At 40.3% G+C, this 22,996-nt stretch overlaps 1 protein-coding gene and 1 long non-coding RNA gene across 3 annotated transcripts in view; both read left to right on the top strand.

The window, feature by feature from the left end:
* Positions 1 to 19,306, top strand: part of psd2 (pleckstrin and Sec7 domain containing 2) — a 43,277-nt gene extending 23,971 nt beyond the window's left edge. Inside the window, exons 4-15 of one of the 2 annotated variants that reach the window (XM_059516176.1) lie at positions 4,922 to 5,116; positions 5,224 to 5,304; positions 6,071 to 6,183; positions 6,523 to 6,581; positions 8,421 to 8,510; positions 8,860 to 8,903; positions 9,038 to 9,228; positions 10,420 to 10,490; positions 17,210 to 17,367; positions 17,527 to 17,671; positions 18,284 to 18,427; positions 18,804 to 19,306. In XM_059516176.1, the coding sequence (XP_059372159.1) occupies positions 4,922 to 5,116; positions 5,224 to 5,304; positions 6,071 to 6,183; positions 6,523 to 6,581; positions 8,421 to 8,510; positions 8,860 to 8,903; positions 9,038 to 9,228; positions 10,420 to 10,490; positions 17,210 to 17,367; positions 17,527 to 17,671; positions 18,284 to 18,427; positions 18,804 to 19,010 (1,498 nt within the window). In that variant the 3' untranslated portion in view covers positions 19,011 to 19,306. Of the gene's footprint in view, positions 1 to 4,921; positions 5,117 to 5,223; positions 5,305 to 6,070; positions 6,184 to 6,522; positions 6,584 to 8,419; positions 8,511 to 8,859; positions 8,904 to 9,037; positions 9,229 to 10,419; positions 10,491 to 17,209; positions 17,368 to 17,526; positions 17,672 to 18,283; positions 18,428 to 18,803 lie in introns of both variants that reach the window. The other variant, XM_059516177.1, reaches the window with a different exon arrangement.
* A 952-nt stretch (positions 19,307 to 20,258) lies between these two features.
* On the top strand, positions 20,259 to 21,388 carry LOC132109818 (uncharacterized). The gene is made up of 2 exons (XR_009424554.1): positions 20,259 to 20,819; positions 20,929 to 21,388. It is a non-coding gene; the product is annotated as an uncharacterized LOC132109818 (long non-coding RNA).
* Positions 21,389 to 22,996: the final 1,608 nt, after the last annotated feature.

Consider the following 22,996-nt stretch of genomic DNA (forward strand, 5'->3'; position numbering starts at 1 on the left):
GCTGCTGGCTTCTTGTAGGATCACTTATAATGTTTATCTACCCTCTAGAGCAGGACATCAGGCTGTGATTTATTTTTAACTAATGAAGTTTGTGTGTGTTTGTGTGTGTGTGTGTGTGTGTGTGTGTGTTGTCTAGGAATTAAAAACCTTACATCTATCTATCTATCTATCTATCTATCTATCTATCTATCTATCTATCTATCTATCTATCTATCTATCTATCTATCTATCTATCTATCTATCTATCTATCTATCTATCTATCCCTGTGGTGGATCTTGGGGAAAAATGTATAAAAAAATTGATAAAAAATAAATAAATTAAATGATAAAAAATATTATTTATATAAATGTTGTACAAACATAGCTCATTTACTTCTGTAATCTTATATGTCCATGGCAATGTCTTACTTGGGTTCCTTTACGAATCGATAATACTATAACTGTGCAATCTATCATTATTATTGATCACAGGAGCCCGGTGGCAGATGGAGAAGTATTGCTTTCCGATCAGGTTTGTTCAGTCATTATGTACACAGGACTAAAATACAAACAGCCAGCTGCTGTTTTGACACCTGACTGCTGAAAGATTATGTCAGGGGCTCTGAACCAGTCAGAGTCTGGCGATCTAATTCACACCTGCCTCTGTGCAGACACATGTGCTCACATACTGTAGATGTGAGTCATATTTGTGATGATTCAGTGACTGCTTTGCTTTACAGGAAGAGGGAAAGAGATGGTTGTAAAACCTAAACTCAGATGACATTTCATCATACCTTTATGTAATGTCTTTATGTATTACTGTATAGGGCACCATTTCTTATTCTGCTAAATTTAGAATGTATTCCTCATAATTTAGTTGTAACTAAAAATGATGTATTCCATCTATTCCAGATGTTACCATCCAAAATGTACAGTATATGGATCCTCTGCAGTGAATGGGTGCCGTCAGAATGAGAGTCCTAACAGCTGATAAAAACATCACAATAATTCACAAGTAATGTGAATTACTTGAAACACATGGCTCCAGTCCATCAATTTTCATCTTGTGAAGTGTAAAGCTCTGCATTTTAAGAAACAAATCCATCAAGGTGTTTTAAATCATCACTTTTGGCCAAAATACCAGTCGATAATCCATAATAACGCTTCCTCTAGTGGAAAAGTCCATCCGCTATTGTCCTCTCACATCAAAATCCACAGACGTATTAGTTTAGAATAGTTTGGGACTGTTTTCATTCACAAACTTGCTTGATTGGTCGGTGCATACTTCTCTTTTCTGATTCAGACGAGATGACTTTATCACTGGACCAAACAACATTATGAATAGATGGTTTTAGCCGTAAGCAATCATTTGAAGTTTAAAGCATCTTGATGATGAATTAACAAACAGATTTTTGCTTCACAAGACGTTAATTGGTGGTTTTTTGATTATTGCGATGTTTTAAATCAGCTTTTTATACTCGGCACCCATTCACTGCAGAGGATCCATTGGTAAACAAGTGATGTAATCCTAAATTTCTGCAAATCTGTTGTAATAAAGAAACTAAGTTCTCTAAATCTTCAATAGCCTGAGAGTGTGTACATTTTCAGCAGATTCTGAAATAATTTTGTAGTCTCCGGATGAAATCAGGAATCATTTATCACCTTGAACTACTGCTCATCACTAGAATTACAGTCTGTACCCTGAGCAATCCTGCCTGCTTTACTCCTCACTCTGTGCCGTGTGAGATTTGTTGGGGCTTTTCTAGGGCATTGTGGGTAATGCTGATGGAGGGGCCATCTGCTTGGGAGGGACACAAATTACACCCTCTTTCTATACGCCGGGAACACCAGGTTCTACGGGCACCATGGCAACCAACACATTACCGTACTTTATCGAGTTTGAAGCAAATGCAATTGTGCTAATCAAATTATGCAAAAAATTTGACTCATCCACAATGAAAATGACAGCCATAATTTATTCAGAAGGCTGTGGACGCGCATCAAGACTAAACTGTTGACCAGTAAGCATATTCCATCTGTATTCGCAGTGTGTTTCTCTTCATGTCTGCTCATTGAGTGATGACAGCATCCTTTTAATTTGTCCTTTGCAATTCATTTGGCCATGGCTGCGTTTAGTTGATCAAAAATACAGTAAAAACAGTAATATTCTGAAATAATCAAAACATTTAGAAGAACAGTTTTCTATGTTAATATATTTTAAAATGTAATTTATTTTTGTGATGCAAAGCTGAATTTTCATCATTACTCCAGTTTTAAGTGTCACATGATCCTTCAGAATTATTCTAATATGCTGATTTAATGCTTAAGAAACATTTCTTATTATCAATGTTGAAAAAAGTTAAGATGGAAAATTTTTTAAGTAATCCTTGATGAATAGAAAATTCAAAAGAAGAGCCTTTAATCAAAATAAAATATGAATTCACTTTTCTTTTAACCCCAAACCTTTAAATAGCAGTGTATATAGTCACAATTAGGGATGGGTATCGTTAAGGTTTTAACGGTATTACTACTCTTACCGATACCGTTTGGCTTAACGGTCCAGTACTTTAACGGTATTCTTATCGGTACTTTGTGTTGTGTTACTTTGTGTTGTGTTAGGCAGTCGAAAACTTTGCATTTCTCTGTCTGCACATAATGCACTTTTGAAAGATGCTTTGACAGATTGCTTGTGTTTCTGCCCTTACATGCACAAATTTTGTTGCACTTATGACAACCAGCGTTGTCTGCATCAACTCTAGTGAAGTATAACCACACTTTGGAACGTTTTGCTGTCTCCGCCATCGTCACTCTTTGTATTAAGCAGGAGTTTTCGTACTGTAAGGGGCCGTTCACATATCGCGTCTAAAAACGCGTGGAAAACGCTAGGCACGCCGCTTTCTGATTTTTTTTTTCCCCAAAGCCTTCGGGCACTTGCGCTCCTGAGGAGTCTGCCGTTGCTAAGCAACTATGGCCTGCTCTCTCCATGAAGACGCGGAAATTTCAGCAATGGATAAATGGATTTGCAGCACTAAAAACTGCTTGCAGTAGCTCTGGTACTAAATTAATAAAAAAATCCACATACAGCTATCAGCTGTTCCTTCATCTTGGCTGAGCTTTCAACATTGTTACGGAAAAGGTGAGGAAGTTACATGACCTGCGGTGCGCTTACGGCATTCTGAAAAGTTGAGATGTTTTTAACTCGATGCGGTGCTGACGCGCCTGGAAAAAACGAGCTCGTCGCACCGCTTCCATTATGAGCACGCATACGCGCGCCTACATTTGAAATAACGAACTTGAGTGCGCAAAAAAGATGCGATATGTGAACGGCCCCTTATGCGTGTGTGTGCGCCGCGCTCGTTCTTGTTGTGTGTGTGTGTGTGTGTGTGCGCCTGACAGACAGCCTCCGCGGCGCGCATGAGAGATCTCGCAGATCTCACAGACAAACGTCTTAATATGATCGCACATTAGAAATGTTTGGTGAGATAAAATGTGCACGATAACATTATTAAGCAAAAATACATAGTAAATAAATTTTTTCCCCTCCAGTACCGAAAGCAGAACCGATAGCGTCAGATCTTACTGATACTACGGTCTTTCATAATTTAGCCCCGAGGCCATTTTAATACCGGGTTTCGGTACCCATCCCTAGTCACAATTGGTGACTAGTTGTCCAAAATATTTGTTATGCTTTTAACAAGAAGTTTGGCATGGTTAAACTCTCTCAGTATGAAGTTCTGTAGGTTTATGATTACAATGAAACACCACAAGGCACATTAGTTTATGCACAGTTAGCTGTGTACCATAACCAGACAGAAGTTCATAAATAAATCATATAAAGCTTGGCGTCTGTCACTTTAGTAATGGCCTGTCTGACTCACGCAGGTTCTGTCCTCTCTAGGGCTCAGCAGCTGACGCAAAAACTCCTCATCCCAAATTATAGCTTCATTTAAAGAACATCCTAATGAGCCATTTGCCTCCATCGCAGTAGTTGTACACATTGAGATTTTAATTAGTTGAATTATATGTGCCGTTTCTTGGCTGGAAAAAAAGATTGTGTTTCTCTCAAGATCCTCTTTGCTATACCCATGAGCTATATTATATTATATTATATTATATTATATTATATTATATTATATTATATTATATTATATTATATTATATTATATTATATTATATTATATTATATTATATTATATTATATTATATTATATTATATTATATTATATTATATTACAAAAAATCTAAATTAAAATGCTAAAAAAAAACATATAATCAAGCTTCCAAGTTAATTTCCCCCCTTAATAACTGTTGTTTTTATTTAAGGACATACAGTTCTTTAAATGTCTGGAATCACAAAATGAACCGTTTAATTAATTTACCTTTATCACTCCCAGTTTCTGTTAATAAATTTTATACTTAACAAATATTTATAGCCTAGTCATAGTTCTAATGATATTATATATTATGAGTGAAGAAACACATTGATTCTCTGATGAATCGTGATTCTGAATTGATTTTGCTTTTATGATGTGAAATGCATGTAAAATGTCAGTTCTGTCTCATGGACGGACAAAACAACTGATGTTAAAATCATTCTTAACATACAATTGTTTTGATTTATTATTATGTAATTATTAAAAAATGTACTTACAAGTCATTTAATAAAAGTGAACAAATAAATGTTATATCAGAAGTTAGTAATTTCATTAATTAATAAGAAAAATGCATATCAAGTTTTAAAATTGGATTGTGATTCCCAGAATCGTAATTGGATTCCCACCTCTATATACTGTCCTTTGAATATTATGTTGGACAGTGGGGGTCTTTAAGTCAAAAAGATCTAAAACTATCCATCATCTATTGTACCATCTTGGTTCTGGACGTATTTTGCATCTGGACATTGATGTTTTTTCTTCTCCTTGTTTTTTTTCTGCCAACCTAGTGATGCCAACCTCACAGATGTACTGTGCGACTCGGACTCTGAGTTGGGCAGTGTGGAGACGCTGGAGAGGGGCAGCACGGATACTCTCGCCAACGGCTGCCGTGTCGACACAGATGCTGCCAAACGACTGGCTAAGCGACTCTTCTATGTGGAGGGCTTCAAGCGCTGTGACGTGGCACGACACCTGGGCAAGAAGTGAGCGTTTGTGTGTGAACAAGTGAACTGTATAGGAAAGGGAGTGGAATAAAACACTTTTCATTTATACCCACAATCCCTACCTTCCTTGTTTCTTTCTCCTGCAGTAATGAATTCAGCCAGTTGGTTGCATCGGAGTACCTGAGTTTCTTTGATTTCACAGGGTTGTCATTAGACAGAGCGCTAAGGTAAGATCATTTCAACCACAAAATACAACCAAGATTGTTATTGTCCTGAACAGTGCAAATACTGATCCTAAACGAAAGCAAAAGGACAAATTTACCAACAAAATCACAGACTGAACATATTTGATGTGTAATACACAGCTGTGATAAGCAGGTATTTGGACCAATAATATTTCAGTTTGGGCAGGTCAGAAATGTAATATAACATTGCTTTTTCATGCTGAGCTTGAATAGGACATAGGAAGTTGTTGTTGAACGGTTTTTAAAAGCATGCCACATAGCTGCTTCATTGTTTCTTTGTGTTATTGCAATGGTTAAGCTGCAATAAGAGGAAGAAGCTAATTTTAGATTAATACTCACGCATGTCACATATTAATGTCTCAGTTCCACAAATACCCGTAAAACTGGAAGAAGTTAGCATGCCATTACTTAAATACCTGCACTGCAAGAAGAGGAGGAACTAAGTGCAGTTGCACAACGTGGTTAAGAATATTTCAGTCCTGGACGAACAATAGAAGTACAAGTGAATTAAACTAGTTTGAGTGGCTCATAACGGGAATGCAACATGTGCCAATCATTGTTGTTGCTTTCTTGAAAGTCACACTGCACTATATAACACAATGCAAGTACATTAAATTAAAGTGGGTGCTTATTAGTGACCATAAAAAATATATATTCTGTCTATGGTATATATTGTATGTAGTAGTACTAGCATATCTGCTCCTTCTTAGCACAGCGCCATGACTGTCTTCGTGTACTCTGGTTGCAGGAACTTCCTGAAGGCATTTCCTCTGATGGGAGAGACGCAGGAGAGAGAACGTGTGCTGGTGCATTTCTCCAAACGCTTCTGTCACTGTAACCCAGAAGCTCTCACCTCAGAGGGCAAGTGCATTTATCTAGATGCTATGTAGCTCAAATTTTATGATGGCAGCTCATAATGTATTTCAATGAACTTTTATGAGTGAATTTACATGTACAAGCTCTGTTCCACACTCTAGTGTAAGATGGCCTTCTAAGACGACATCTTCACTGAAATGTAACCTCATGAGTGACTTATTGGACCATTTGTTTTATGTTAGCATGTTGCTAGAATAGCAAATGATGCTTACGGTTCTTTAAATCTCCTGTGATGTATGACTATGCAGCTGGTTTGGTTTTGAAACAGTGTTTTAGTTTTAAATATGTATGATTTCTTATTCTCTAACTCTGTTTTTTTAATAGATGGCGCTCACACACTGACCTGTGCACTTATGCTTCTTAACACAGACCTGCATGGACATGTATGTATTCAGCTCTTCTTTAGGTCGTTAATTCCAAACATGTCTGACACTAACAAGTTTATTAGCTACATAATTTAGTTATTGCATTAACTGGATCTACTAGAAATTAATTAGTTACTGCATTAACTATATCTACTAGAAATTACACTCCAATCTAATTGCAGATGCAAATATTAGATTGATGTGGAAACAAACCATCTTCAGTCCTGTCTCATATTGCTAGTTTCTGTATTCACACTAAAATGTTGATCAGTACCCTGATGTTAAGTATTGATTTGGAATTAACATCCAGTTGGCCGTACATATTAAATGTTTAGAGATATTTGACTACCGGAGAAAGCCAAGACTGACCATTTTCAAGAAAGTATTATAAGAAGAATTATATATAAATAAATAAATGTGTGTGTGTGTGTGTGTGTGTGTGTGTGTGTGTGTGTGTGTGTGTGTGTGTGTGTGTGTGTGTGTGTGTGTGTGAAAAATAACAAAATATTTGAGATGCTGCTAATGAACTGTTATCAGCAACTAAACTAAAAACATCACCATATGCATGTGTGACTTCATAGTGTCATTTTCCTTAACAAGGTTCTTCTTGTTGTGATTCTCTTGGTAATATTACAGTTCTCTCCGACTTTGACCTAAACATGTCTCTCTATCTCTCCATTTCTTCTCTAACTCATTTTGCGGCAGGTGGTAAGTGCTTCTCTCTCCTCCTCTGTTCTTCTTTGTGTGTTTCTTCTCTTTTAATGGCTTCAGCTTTAATGTGTTTTCAGAACGTTTTCATCCATCATTCGTGGAATATTACTCATCTAAAGTAGATCTCTGTGGTAGGAGGGGGACAGACGGACTGAGATATTGATGTGTGTTGGTTGTGATGTGTAGATGGTTGGTCTGGTTTGATACTGCCATCTGCTGACAGCTCTGTCTACTACATGGAGTTTAGAACAACTGGTGTGGTTCTGAATAGAGTTCGTTTTTTATATCTCTAAGGTTTGATTTCTGTATTGTTACACTTACATTTTGTAATCACTCAGTTTTCAATATGGATATATATATTTACAAAAGATTCCCATGGGACCTTAGATTCTGCCAAAAGACTATACTAAATGATAAAATACAGTTATTGTAACTGCTGTAAACCATAATAAATTAATATGGTATCTGCTTCAAACTATGCAAGGAGCTTTCACAATCTTCCTTTCATAAGTCTAAGGATCACTGTTAAAATAGTTTACGTATCTGAAAAGCATCATTTGTGCTACAGACATGAGTTATGCGTCAAATCATGCAGTTTGTTGAGGAGAGGCTTATTATTACTTTTCTAAGTAAGCAGGCGTATTTTCTTTCTGACAGGTTGATAAACAGGATGAAAGATTCACACAGATTTTCACCGAAGTAGATCTCGAGTCATATTAGTTCTAGTCATTAGTTCTAGAAGATTTTCATCCATTAATTTTAGTAGATAGATAGATAGATTTATGTACATTTGAGAAGTTATAAGTGACGTTTTGCCTCTTTTTCCAAATCTTTAAATAATTCTTAAGAAGTGGATGCTGTGGATTAAACAGCCCTCAAGCAATTTCCTTATTTGTGATTCACAGCCACAGTTTTTAATCATGTCACTGAATAATTAATCAATTAAGTTTAAAGAAAAATGTCACAATGCATTCCTACCCGTTAGAAGAATAATATTCAATCAATCTGTATACACTTGTTTTAGATGGCAACAGTTTTGAAGGATAGTTTAGCATAGGGTCAGTTGTTTCCATCAATGATATGATGATACTAACTGACATATATGTCATAATTGTTGTAACATGGTATTGTGTTATTGTATTGAAGAATATTGGGAAGAAGATGTCTTGCCAGCAGTTCATTAGCAATCTGGACGGCCTCAACGACGGCAAAGATTTTCCCAAAGAATCGCTCAAGGTAACACACAGCAGACATGCCTATGCTTTCTATCATATTATTATTATCAACAACCAGTGGTATGAAAAAGAAACATCGCTTCAGAAAAACACATGCATGTTTACTGATAGAGTGTGATTTCTAACCAAACCTGACTGATTTCATTAAAACACACTTGAAACGCAGTAACCGCATGATGCGCATATTATAATTGCATTTTTGAATGCAACAAAAGACGCATTCGTTTTTAAATTGGATTCAAAAGCATATTGTTTCATATGCTTGGTCCTATAAACCTGTCTGACTGGTGAAGTTGTGGTGTTTCAGACTTACAGTATTTACAGTCTCATATGTCTCTGTCCTGGTTTAGGTGCTCTATAACTCAATAAAGAACGAGAAGCTGGAGTGGGCGATGTGAGTATCCAATATCATCCCCAGGAGTCAAGTGCGCTCGCATTATCATATGACTTCTGGAGCGAATCTGCATGTAATGTGCGCAGGACCTGCACACGTGCATTAATGCTGCTTAATCTGCTCTGTTTCTGCAGTGAGGAAGAGGAGTTGAGGAAGAGTCTGTCGGAGCTGGTGGAGGATCAGTGTGAGGCGGGAGGGAAGAGAGTTGTCAGGGTAACGGACGGCAGTAACCCTTTCATCGCCATTCCACTTTTACTCAATGCTGTGACGTACAAACACGGCATTCTGACACGCAAAAGCCACGCAGAGATGGACGGCAAACGCAGTATGTGTGTCTTTTGTTTGTTCTGCAAAATCATACTTTTGATATTAATTTCCCAGTGCTGTTTCCACATCATTTCATGTCCTTTTTCCTTTGTCAGTATAAATATAAGAGGCAAAATATAACAGACAAATAAATTAATAAACACAAAGGTAAATCATGTTTTCCAAAACCTAGTGTGCTGCCCATTAAGACAACATTTTAAGGCATCAGAGATGTGCTTCCATTTTAATGACACTAAGATGCCTTCATTTGGCCAATAATGTGCTTCCTCATTTTAGCCAAAATTAATGAAAATGTATCTTAAAGTTACCTATAGTTTTTATTTCACTATTATTTTTAGTAATTTTATTCAAACTTCTAATTTGTAATTTTTTAAAAAGTTTTTCATCTAATATTTGTTTAGTTTATTTCAGCTTTATTTCTCTTTATTTCGTTATTTCTAACTTGAAAATTATTTTTAATAAGTGTAGTTTTAGTTTTATTTGACAATAACAATAAACAAGCTCAGTGAAAATAAACGTAAAAGAGCAGTTGAATATAAATATACTTATTTTAGTAAATGTTGAAAATGTTAGATGAAAGTGAGTTACAAATGAGGACCACGGCATATATATATATGCTATGTTTCTTTATAAATATAATTTTTTATATTTTTATTATAAATTTCTTTGCAAGTATATTTATACATATTTAAATTGTTTTATATTTTATAAGTTTAAGTATTTTGTATTATATTTAATGAGTGCTGTGCATTTTTATGTTGCTTAATTTCACACCATTAACAACAAGCTAAGTTAAAATCTATTAAAAACAAGCCAAATTCTCAGCCCTTCTGATGTAGAACACTCCATTTAGGTCACTTATAAGATTCCATGATGGTTAGGATGTAGTCTTTCAAGGTAGCTGGCTACCTAGGCAGTAAACAGCAAGTTTTGGAATGTAATAAATCAGCATTATTTAGGACCCGCCAAAATTTCTATCTTTTTAATAATTCAGCTGCTTTAATTAAATAAATTAGGTTGTATCTTCCATTGTGGTGGAGTTCATTTGTGAGCAGTGAAGTTTGTTCTAGAGAGCTTCTTTCCTCGACTTGTGTTGCAGCAATCAACAGTGGAGCTCATTAGTGTAGTGTGTCGTTATTCTGTCTCTCTTTCACACACACTTTTCCTCTTTTATTCTGTCTCTCTGTAGCCCCGAGAGGTCGTAGAGGCTGGAAGAAGTTTTATGCCGTGCTGAAGGGGATGATTCTCTACCTGCAGAAAGTAATTTAAATCTACTTACCACACACTCACACACACCACACACAGTCATACTATATTTTGCAGTATGTGTACTATAATGTGTAAGAAATAGTCTGCCAAAATATCCATCAAGAGCCCAATACACTGATTACTGTTTCTTAAGTTTTTATAATTATTGTTTCAATAAATAATGTTAATTCAATGTATTAATAAACACACATTGTGGGTAACCAAGCCTGTTTTATTAGTGCTTTTCAGTATTTAATTAAATAAATGCATTCTTCTAATTTACATGTTGCTCACTTTTTCACTTTGAAGGATACAGTCTGCACTGTTTTACAATTTGAACAAAAACAGATTTCTTGTAAAACCGCATAATTATCTAATCTAGTTCTGCTGCTTGCTTTAGGTACTGCCTTTGTGGTGCCTTAAAATGCTGCAAGCAGCTCAGAACACAGTTCCCTTTCATAGGTCACTTCGATGCTGCGGTGACGTCACCACGTATGGGAACACCTTCGGTGTGACGAATGTCTGAAGCCCTATATCATCCCGCCAATCTTATTGGCCAAATAGCGCGTGGCACCGCCCAGCATGCGTAAGCATATATATACCTGGTGCCGCGCGCCATTTACCTCAGATTTCATTCCTTCAGTACGAAGCGAATCTTCTGTGCCCTATTATCTCGCGTTCTCAGCGATCATCTACGAGCAGTATACTCCTCTCCGCGGACGCGATGAGTCAACGAAAGGTGGGAGCCGTATGATGGGTTATCACGAGGAGGCACTTATGAGAGGTTCGTTGCAGCCTCTCTACAGGTTCTCTCCTTGATAGCCTATGGCTACAGTAAAATATGCATACACTTCCCCTGTGCACTAACGCCATTAGGAAGTATCCGCGCTCTGGAGTGTATTTCTTAAGTCGCCTCGCGTCTAACCCCCATCATTTCGCTTCTGCGGTCGCCGAGGCCCCGCACGAGGTGTTGGTTAGGGGCGATATGTGCGGCTTGAATATGAATACAGTGATGCACTGGAGTTCCATGTGCTCGCTCTCCCCCACTCGAGCACGTTAATCAACAGTTTTGCTCTTCAAATGGTGGATTACGGCTCACACAGCCGCCGCGTTTTCGCTAGCGGCTTGGCCCGATGTTATCTTGTTGGTTTGAATCCTGCCGTGGATACGCTTCAGGATTATATACAACGAAACGCAGCGAGTTTGACGCACACGCTTTTCTTCATGTTAATATGCCAGGGACTATGCCCTTCACTGAGAGCGCTGTTAGACTGCTAATGCACATCTACCCTCTCACTGCAGTCCCCATACTCTAACTTTGACTGTCTCGCAGCAAGGGCACCTCGAGCGTCATTGAACTGAGCTATCATTCGCGCGCCCCCTCAGACACTCTGCACAATCCAGTCTTCAGAGTTTGAGGGACGGCGCGGAGGCTGGCAAAGATGGCCAGCGTATGACGGTTCACACAGCCGCCGCGTTCTCGCTAGCGCGTGGCCCGATGTTTATCTTGTTGGATTAAATCCTGCCGTGGATACGCTTCAGGATTATACACAACGAAACGCAGCGAATGTGACGCATGCGTTTTTCCTTCATGTTTGCTTAGGACTGTGCCTGCCTCCAGAGAGCGCTGTTGGACTGCTAATGCACATCTAAGCCTCTCACTGCAGTTTCCACACTCTAACATTTGACTGTCTCGCAGCAAAGGCTCCTCGAGCGTCATTTAACTGAGCTATCATTCGCGCGCCCCCTCAGACACTCTGCACAATCCAGTCTTTAGAGTTTGAGGGACGGCGCGGAGGCTGGCAAAGATGGCCAGTGCATGACGGTTCACACAGCCGCCGCGTTCTCGCTAGCGGCGTGGCCCGATGTTCATCTTGTTGGATTAAATCCTGCCGTGGATACGCTTCAGGATTATACACAACGAAACGCAGCGAGTTTGATGCATGCGTTTCCTTCATGTTCTCTAACATTGACTGTCTCGCAGCAAAGGCACCTCGAGCGTCATTGAACGGAGCTATCATTCGCGCGCCCCCTCAGACACTCTGCACAATCCAGTCTTCAGAGTTTGAGGGACGGCGCGGAGGCTGGCAAAGATGGCCAGTGTATGACGGCTCGCACAGCTGCCGCGTTCTCGCTAGCAGCGTGGCCCAATGTTTATCTTGTTGGATTAAATCCTGCCGTGGATACGCTTCAGGATTATACACAACGAAACGCAGCGAGTTTGATGCATGCGTTTTCCTTCATTGACTGTCTCGCAGCAAAGGCACCTCGAGCGTCATTGAACTGAGCTCTCATTCGCGCGCCCCCTCAGACACTCTGCACAATCCAGCCTTCAGAGTTTGAGGGACGGCGCGGAGGCTGGCAAAGATGGCCAGTGTATGACGGCTCACACAGCTGCCGCGTTCTCGCTAGCAGCGTGGCCCAATGTTTATCTTGTTGGATTAAATCCTGCCGTGGATACGCTTCAGGATTATACACAACGAAACGCAGCGAGTTTGACGCATGCGTTTTCCTTAATGCTTGCCAGGGACTGTGCCCTCCAACAGAGAGTGCTGTTGGATTGCTATGCACATCTAACCCTCTCACTGCAGTCCCCACATTCTACATTGTTTGCCTCGCAGCAAACGGTGCTTCGAGCAGCATTGGATTGAGCTGTAATGCCAAACGTTCCCTCAGACACTCTGCGCAATCCAGCTTTCAGAATTCGAGGGGCGATTCAAGGGTCCTGCACAGGCGACCCATTTATGACGGCTCGCACAGCCGCCGTTTTTCGCTAGCGGCAAAACCCGATGTTCAATCTGTTGGCCTAATTCCTGCCGTGGACACGTTTCAGGATTATACACAACGAGACGCAACGGCTCTTATACATACACTTCCCCTGTGCACGAACGCCATGAGCTTTTCGTGCCCGGATATTTTAACATGTATGACAGCGTTGCAGGAAGCGGAAATTTTGAGACCGCTAGTATGGTCTCGGCCGTGTGTGAACGCTTGCCCGACATTTCTCTATGGGTGTTACGCACGATTTGTCATGGATACACCATTCAGTTTCAATAAGGCCCGCCTCCTTTCCGCAGAAGTCTTTCCACGGTGGCGAAGCCGATGGAAATAGCGGTGCTGCGACAGGAGATGTCAACTCTGCTGAGCAAAGGGGCTATAGAGGAAGTACACCCCTCTCAGATGGAGGCGGGGTTTTTTACAGCCGTCATTTTGTGGTAAAAAAAAAAAAAAAAAAAAACACTGACGGATTACGACCCATTCTGGGTTTACACCATCTGAATCTTGCACTCAGGAAGTTCCTCAGATTCGCTTTAGAGAGCAAAGCGTATCAGTATTTCTCAAAATGCATGGATGGATCTCTGGCCCCGTTGCGGCACCAGGGCGTTCGTGTTTGAACTATTTTAGGCGATTAGCTGGTGTTTAGCGCAATCGCAGACTCAAGCACACTCTCATGGGGATCTTGTGCTGAATCATTTAACAGCCTGGGCTTACGTATGGAATGTTTCACCCCGTTGTCTCCGCATCGGACGATTCCGGTGACACGGCGATGTGTGATGTCGCTTAAAAATATGTATGTCAACCGAATTCTCCTGACTGAATTCTCCTGACCGGAGTCCGGCTGGGGATTTGCGCTTCCCGAGAGACTGTCACGACGGATGCGTCTTTGACCGACTGGGGAGCTGTTTGTCAAGGGAGTTGGCACATAAACAGGTTGAAATTACTGGCTGTTTTTCTGGCTCTCCAGTATTTCTCGAATCTGCTGATCGGCCGTCATGTGCTGCTCAGATCAGACAACACAGCGGTTGTGTCATACCTGAATCATCAGAGAGGATTATTCTCTCGCCCCCTGTGCAGGCTGGCGAAACATGTTCTTTGTTTTCAGAACTAAATTCTATCGATCCGAGCTGTTCATGTCCCCGGACGTTGGACTTTGGAGCGAATTTGCTATCCAGGCAGACTCTGGAGCAAGCGGAGTGGGGATTGCACCCCCAATCGGTGAGTCTCCTATGGCAGATTTTCGGGGAAGCAAAGTGGAATTGTTTGCGTCAAACACGACTGCGCATTACCCGCTTTGGTTCTCCCTATGCCCTCCAGCACCCCTGGGCTTGGATGCATTAGCCCACAACTGGCCCAGGACCAGTTTGTATGCGTTTTCCCCCAATCTGTCTGATTTCGGCGATATTACGCAGAATACGGGTGGACAGGGTGGAACAGCTGCTGCTGGTGGCTCCGCGGTGGCACACACACAGCCGTGGTTTGTGGATCTGATCAATCTGTTAGCGGGCTCTCCATGGGAGATTCCCCTCAGATTTATTATCACAAGCACAGGGACTGATTTGGCACCCGAGGCCAGATCTATGGAATCTGCGGGCGTGGCCTCTGAGCAGAGTGAGTTCATATGTCCCGGTCTTTCTGCTGAAACTACCGAGACTATACTGAATTACAGAGAGCGCTGTTGGACTGCTAATGCACATCTAAGCCTCTCACTGCAGTTTCCACACTTTAACATTTGACTGTCTCGCAGCAAAGGCTCCTCGAGCGTCATTTAACTGAGCTATCATTCGCGCGCCCCCTCAGACACTCTGCACAATCCAGTCTTCAGAGTTTGAGGGACGGCGCGGAGGCTGGCAAAGATGGCCAGTGTATGACGGTTCACACAGCCGCCGCGTTCTCGCTAGCGGCGTGGCCCGATGTTCATCTTGTTGGATTAAATCCTGCCGTGGATACGCTTCAGGATTATACACAACGAAACACAGCGAGTTTGATGCATGCGTTTCCTTCATGTTCTCTAACATTGACTGTCTCGCAGCAAAGGCACCTCGAGCGTCATTGAACGGAGCTATCATTCGCGCGCCCCCTCAGACACTCTGCACAATCCAGTCTTCAGAGTTTGAGGGACGGCGCGGAGGCTGGCAAAGATGGCCAGTGTATGACGGCTCGCACAGCTGCCGCGTTCTCGCTAGCAGCGTGGCCCAATGTTTATCTTGTTGGATTAAATCCTGCCGTGGATACGCTTCAGGATTATACACAACGAAACACAGCGAGTTTGATGCATGCGTTTTCCTTCATTGACTGTCTCGCAGCAAAGGCACCTCGAGCGTCATTGAACTGAGCTCTCATTCGCGCGCCCCCTCAGACACTCTGCACAATCCAGCCTTCAGAGTTTGAGGGACGGCGCGGAGGCTGGCAAAGATGGCCAGTGTATGACGGCTCACACAGCTGCCGCGTTCTCGCTAGCAGCGTGGCCCAATGTTTATCTTGTTGGATTAAATCCTGCCGTGGATACGCTTCAGGATTATACACAACGAAACGCAGTGAGTTTGACGCATGCGTTTTCCTTAATGCTTGCCAGGGACTGTGCCCTGTGAATTCTAGAGCAGCTTCTACGAGACGCTTATATGCTTTCAAGTGGAGACTGTTTACGGCCTGGTGTGAAACTCATAATATGGATCCAGTTTACTGCCCAGTGGCGTCAGTACTGGAGTTCCTTCAGGAACGTTTTTTGGATGGAGTGACACCAGCTACCCTAAGGTTTACGTGGCAGCCATTCAGCTTACCACGAATATATAAATGGTGCCTCAGTGGGCCGTCATCCACTGTTTCTCCTTCATACAGGGTGCGCGACGGCTGAGGCCTTTCCGCCCCGTGCGGGTCCCTTCATGGGTTTTTCCATTGTGTTGCATGGTTTATCAGGGCATCTGTTTGAGCCCTTGGAATTGTTCCGGATAAATCCTGACTTTTATAGCACAGACTCTGTGGAAGTGTTGTTGCGACCAAGGCCTAATTATGTCCCTAGGTCGCATCTATCCCTTTCGCTTTCAGCAGGTGGTCCTGGAGGCTTTTTCTCCTGCTGCGGCGGAGTCTGGGGATCTAAGTCTTTGCCCTGTGAGAGCGTTAAAGACTTATGTGGATCGTACTGCCCGATGGCGTGAGTCTGACCAGCTGTTTGTCTGTTTTGGACATAAGAATAAGGCCATGCAGTTACGAAACAGCGCATGTCCCATTGGCTGGTGCAGGCTATTTCCTTGGCCTATGAGGCGCGCGGGCTCGCTTCGCCCTTAGGAGTAAAAGGTCATTCCACGAGAGCAGTGGCTTCTTCTCAAGCCTTTCTCAGTGGATCTTCTATGGATGATATCTGTGCTGCGGCAGGCTGGTCCTCACCGAGCACTTTTATCAGGTCTTACAGTCTGGATGTGAGGATGGCTTCTGGCTCCCGGGTTCTCTCCGCTTGACCAGATGCTTCCTTGGATCCAAGCTATCAGGTACGTCAGGCGTGATGGTATAGCGTTCCCATACGTGGTGACGTCACCGCAGCATCGAAGTGACCTATGAAAAGGAACATCTCGGTTACGTATGTAACCTTGGTTCCCTGAATAGGGAACGAGATGCTGCGGTTCTGGCCGTGCCGTACCTTGATAGCTTTCTTCTTCGTCATGAAATCTGAGGTAAATGGCGCGCGGCACCAGGTATATATATGCTTACGCATGCTGGGCGGTGCCACGCGCTATTTGGCCAATAAGATTGGCGGGATGGTATAGGGCTTCAGACATTCGTCACACCGAAGGTGTTCCCATACGTGGTGACGTCACCGCAGCATCTCGTTCCCTATTCAGGGAACCAAGGTTACATACGTAACCGAGATGATTTCAGAACGCAGCCATTGTCTCTCTATTATTTATTTTCATTTTTGCTTTCACTCATTCTTCTCTCTGTCTCCCCCGTATGGTCAGGATGAGTATAAGCCTGATAAAGATCTGTCAGAGGTGGACCTGAAGAATGCAGTACGGGTTCACCATGCTCTTGCTACTAGGGCCTGTGACTACAGCAAAAGACAGAACGTCCTAAAGCTCAAGACTTCGGACTGGAGAGTCTTCCTCCTGCAGGCTCCGTAAGGATCAAACCTCTTCAGCTGCTCCAAGAATCTTTTTCTTGTTGCTTTTACTATAGCTGGCTACTCAACCATCCACTATATCACAGAGTACTAGGGGCAGATTGCGTTCATTGTTTTCTTGTTTGACTTTCCCTTTAAATGTGTGTCTGTGTGTAGGAGTGAAGAGGAGATGATGTCATGGATTTTCAGGATTAATCTGGTCACTGCTCTTTTCTCGGCTCCTGCTTTTCCTGCCGCCATCGGCTCCATGAAGAAATTCTGCAGACCACTGCTGCCTTCATCCACAACGAGACTTAACCAGGTGCAAAATACAACTGTAAACAGTCTACAGATTAATGAACTTCATTGCATAGTGGAATCATTTAGAAATTTGATTATTATTAATGATGTATTAAACTATTTACTGGTGTCAAAGTAAACACTGGTGTCAAAGTAATGCACAATACACTGTGAGAATACTGTATCCCATGATGCAGTGGGGTCATATTGACCCTCCTTTTCCAGCTTTACAAATGTACATGGAGCAATTTACTTCTTATTTACTCATTCCTCATTCGTTTAGAAAAACAAAAGATTAAAAATGGAAAAAAAAGATGCTTCTCGCACTCATTTTGTTCTAGATTTGATATAATTATAAAATATTTTTTCTATAATTTATTCTATAATTAAAAATATATATAATTATTAATTATATCTTTTTAAAATAATTTTTAATTTGTAATACATTTTTCATAATTATATTTATAAATATTATTCTACAGAATTCAATAATGTAATGATTGAAGGTTTGTGTGTGGTATAGTAATATAATACTAATGAAATGTATAGCATTGTTTAAGCCTGTTGTTGACTGTTTAACATAAATTTTAGGTGTTGTACAGTATTTACATAATGGTGGCTCTAATTTATACAGGAGGAGCAACTGAAGTCCCATGAGAACAAACTGAAGCAGATTTCTCTGGAGTTGGAGGAACACAAGAGGAGCCCACCAGATCTGACGCCCAAGAGCAAAGAATCAGAAGAGTATCGAATCAAAGAGCACTATTTAACCTATGAGGTCAGACCAGTACAAAGTCACCCATCTCAGAGCTCATATGAATGCTTTTTAGATGTTACAATTATGCTTTAGCTCTTGTATAGGCCTGATGGAGAAGAACATACAGGTTTGAGTCAAACTCCTTTTAAACTTTGTTTTAGTTATCAAATGATTGGTTTTAGCTGATTAAGTACTCATTGGTCATAAAATAGCATCTGTAAAACATCTATATCAGTGGTTCCCAATTGGTCGGTCATGATCAAAAAACATCTGTTCTGATCATGGTCCTGGTCAACAGGGAAAATAATGCAAATCACAAATAGTAAAATGCAACTAACCTTAACCAATCATTTTAATATAAAGCCATTTTAAACTTTATTTTTTTCTCTGTCTGCAGAAATGTCGCTATGAGACGTACGTCAGCCTCCTGCAGGCCAAGCTTCGCGCAGGAAGTGATGATTTGGATAAGATTGAAGCCAGTCTGTTCAGCGGGGAGGCGAAAGAAGGTTACCTGCGGAAAACTCAGTCTAGCCCGTCAATCAGCCAAGGTCAGGGGGTCAACGGACGGGCAGGTCATAAACACGCCCCAGAGCACAATAGCTGAAGAGCCTTCTTTGACCTCTGAACTCATGCGACACACTCACGTCTGAGCCTGACTGCAGTGGGTTTGAATACATGAGACAGAGTTGAGAGAAATACAAACGTAGCATTATAATTAATATTTCAATGTACAGTAAATTTATTATGACCATTATATGTATTATTAGTATTATTACTACAAAAATAAACATTGTTAATAATGCTATGAACGTTGTGTGCCAAAAACGAAAAATGAGGAGACCAAGACTGTATAAGTGGGAAGAAATGACAACACTGCATATAAAGTCAAGAGAAAGTGAACTGCGTCATCACAAATGTGTAGCAGAGGATGCACTGTGACATGCAGTCACGTTGTGATGTCATTTAGAATTTACAGTGACACACAAAGAGATTCATTCAGATTCCATTAAAGGGACAGTTCAGCAAAAAATGAAAAATCTGACATCGTTCCAAATCTGTACGATTTTCTTCTGATGCTTTGGGATACTAGGTGAAATGTGTGTTGTTTATTTCAATGTTAAAGTCAGTTTAATATGCGGAGATGACAAAGTATTTTATCAAAGTATGATTCTTAAATGCATTGTTCAGCATAATAATCTTCACAAATGGACAAACTTTTTAGAATTTTGAAACCTAAATATAGTCACTAAAAGTAAAAATCTAAACATAGTCTATGAACAAATTACACCACGGTCACTTGACTTCAACTTCTCCACCATTAACCTTCCAACAACAAAAAAAAAACATTTTCCCTGAAAGTCTGAGTTAGGATTGTTTGCTAGAGCGCAATAATAAACACAACAAGGCTGTTAAAGTGAGTAGATAAGCTTTCCTCTTTATCATGATAATGTTTAAAGGCATTGTTCACTCAAAAATGAAAATTATGAAATTAATTACCCTGTTGTCGTTCCAAAACCATAAGACCTTCGTTCATCTTTAGAACACAAATAAAGATATTTTTAATAAAATCCAATAGCTTTCTGACCCTGTATAGACAGCAATGTAACTACCAAGTTTAAGGCCCAGAAAAGTAGTAAAGACATTGTTAAAATAGTCCATGTGAAATCAGTGGTTCAACCACAATGTTATGAAGCTACAAGAATACCTTTTGTACACAGACACAAAAATAACTTTATTCAACAATTTCAATTCCTCCGTGTCAGTCTTAGATGCACATTCATAAGAAAACCACGACACATGCGTGTGTTGAAGTGTTGAATAAAGTCATTATCTTTGTCACATTTGCATTATATCGTGGCACAGAAATGACACATTTCACCTTTAAATAAATCATGACATCACTTTTCAGTGTTTGACATTCTTTACGACATCATGGCGTGTGTCTGTCCCACGGCTGTGTGCGGTAATGGCTTCCTGATTGACAGGTCTGGTTTAGATGTAGCATTTGATGTAATCTTGAGGCGCTCACAGTTTCGGCCTCATGAAGCAGCCAGTTTAAGGGCCTAGCCGCACGTTGGGGTGCATGTAAAGATTCATGTGGGCTGTCTGTAGTGTTATACAACTACCCCCTTGTAATTATTTATTATGTAATATTTATTAATTGTACTTTTTTTCTCCTTTTGGAGCCAATATTAGCGGGAAGAAGCTTGTAAAGATGACTATGTTTGACACTCAATTGGTTTAACCCGCAACATTGTTTTTTAACTCTCTTAACTGAAGAGCTGATGGCTGATTAATGGATCCAGGGATATGTCGGATGTTGGAAAATACAGTGTCTTAACACGGGACAGGGTATGGGACATTGTATTTGTATGCGCACAAGCAAGGAAGGAAGACTGCAAGTTGAGTCTGAGTATGCAAAACAGTGACAAAGAGGAAAAATATTTCAGACTGAAAGTGACGCCCTCATTTTCTCTATTCAGTGGACCACAGAGCCTCTATGTGTTTCTATGTGCCTGCAGAAAATTCAACCTGGACTGAATATTGAGCAGCAGGACTGCAAACAACACACCATGAACCTCCCTGCCTCTTCATCTGAATCATTGTAGCGAATCGAAATGTCTCAATCCTGGAGACGTGTCACTTTTGAGGAAGATAATTGTTCTTGAGCCACCAAATAGGACTCTGAAACTTAACGGTACAAACTTTGAGCAAGTGCAAGTAGATTTTTATAGTCCTGTTTTAAAGCATGAGGACACTGAAAGTGAGAGAATGAGCTTTTGGCTCTTTTATGCTTTATGGATGTGAAATGATGTAAGAGATGTAATTTTATACATTCTTAGTAATGGCTTTCTTAAAGGGACCTCTATAGCCTACTTTTCGCTTTGGCTGTTGTGCTGACATGATTTTCCCGTTTAGGGTAGAACTCAGACGCTGTTGTAATAAAAGATTGTGATGATTATTTCACCATCTCTGCCTGTATGGAAGGAGTCTGTGTGTTTCAACTCATTTAAAGTCCTTATTTCTGCCACACAGGTTAGTAGGAGCTCATTTGCCAAGTGTTGCATTAATAATTTCTTACAGAACAGCACTGGTACATCTTTCTTCTCATATCTAATGTCTTTATTGTAATGCAAAATCATAGTTTTTTTTTTTTTTTTGTGGAAAATTCTATTACGTTATTATCAAGCAGGTTTTACCAATTAACATATCTAAGGCAGCAATTTTTCAAGTCAACATGAAACGGCAACCCATTTTAGTTCTGCTTGGTGACACTAGTTGAAAAGAAAGTAAATTTAGTGGGAACAAGTCTCTTCTGAAATAACATGCACTGAATAATCCGCCCACAATAAGACAGAGATAAACTCAAAAGAGTTGTATTTTTGTGTTGATTTAAGTTTAAAATGTCAGTTAAAATATAGAGCACTGAAAGAATGAGTCCTAAAATTCAGTATTTTTGCACCTTTATTTCCATCGTCCCAATGTCAGCTGGGTTTTTTGAATGAGTTTTTGGTTAAACATCTTAAAAATTGTAAAGTGGTTAAGTCCTTTTCACTTTTTATTCAGCAATTTAAAATACATAATACCCCATTTATGATATTTGTTAAAGCTTTTTCTTGTCTTGAAAAAGGCTTTTTGCTAACAAATAGTACCAAAGAGGTTGTTGGGGGACATTAAACATCATCACACCAAACAGACAAACCTATCCCTAACCCTAAATCTACTCACAATCTTTATTTTAAATAAAGTTATAACAAGTTTACATCTGCCAACAGTATTTAGGCTTCAAAGTTCATGAAATTTGTATTTTGTGAAGCTTTATCTTGATGATTGCTATTTCAGATATTTCTAGAAAAAGTAGCCTCAGATGTAGGCCAGACCTGATAACACGTCTACAATTCCTGTACCCAAGCACTTTCATATTATACTATTGTTTTCTAATTATATATCAAGTACATTGCCTGTAATAGACTTTATAAACTGCAGTGAGAACATTTGCATTGATGGCTTTCAGTAGTTTTTCAGTATTTAAAGCTTGTTGGGCAGCTCGTTAAAGGGATGGTTCACCCAAAAATGAAAATTCTGTAATTAATTACTCACCCTCATGTCGTTCCAAACCCGTCAGACCTTTGCTCATCTTCGGAAAACATATTGAGTTATTGTTGATGAAATCTGAAAGCTTTCTGACCCTTCACAGACAGCAAGGCAACTGAAATGTTCCCAGTCCCAGAAACGTAGCAAGGTCTTCTGTAAAATAGTCCATGTGACATCAGGGGTTCAACTGTAATTTTACGAAGCTACGTGAATTCTTTTTGTGCGCAAAGGAAACAAAAATAATGACTTTAACAATTATGGTTGAACCCGATGTCACATTGACTGGTTACAGATGTCCTTTTTTATGTTTCTCTGCATTAATCGTGGTAATATCCTTGCTGTCTATGGAGGTTCAGATAGCTCTCGGATTTTATCAAAAATATCTTAAATTGTGTTCCTTAGATGAATGACGGTCTTATGGGTTTGGAACGACACGAGGGTGGAATTTAAATTTTTGGGTGAACTACAGTATCCCTTAAATATCAAGTTGAGTCA

This window comes from Carassius carassius, chromosome 29 (genome assembly GCF_963082965.1).
Source record: "Carassius carassius chromosome 29, fCarCar2.1, whole genome shotgun sequence".
Taxonomy (NCBI): domain Eukaryota; kingdom Metazoa; phylum Chordata; class Actinopteri; order Cypriniformes; family Cyprinidae; genus Carassius; species Carassius carassius.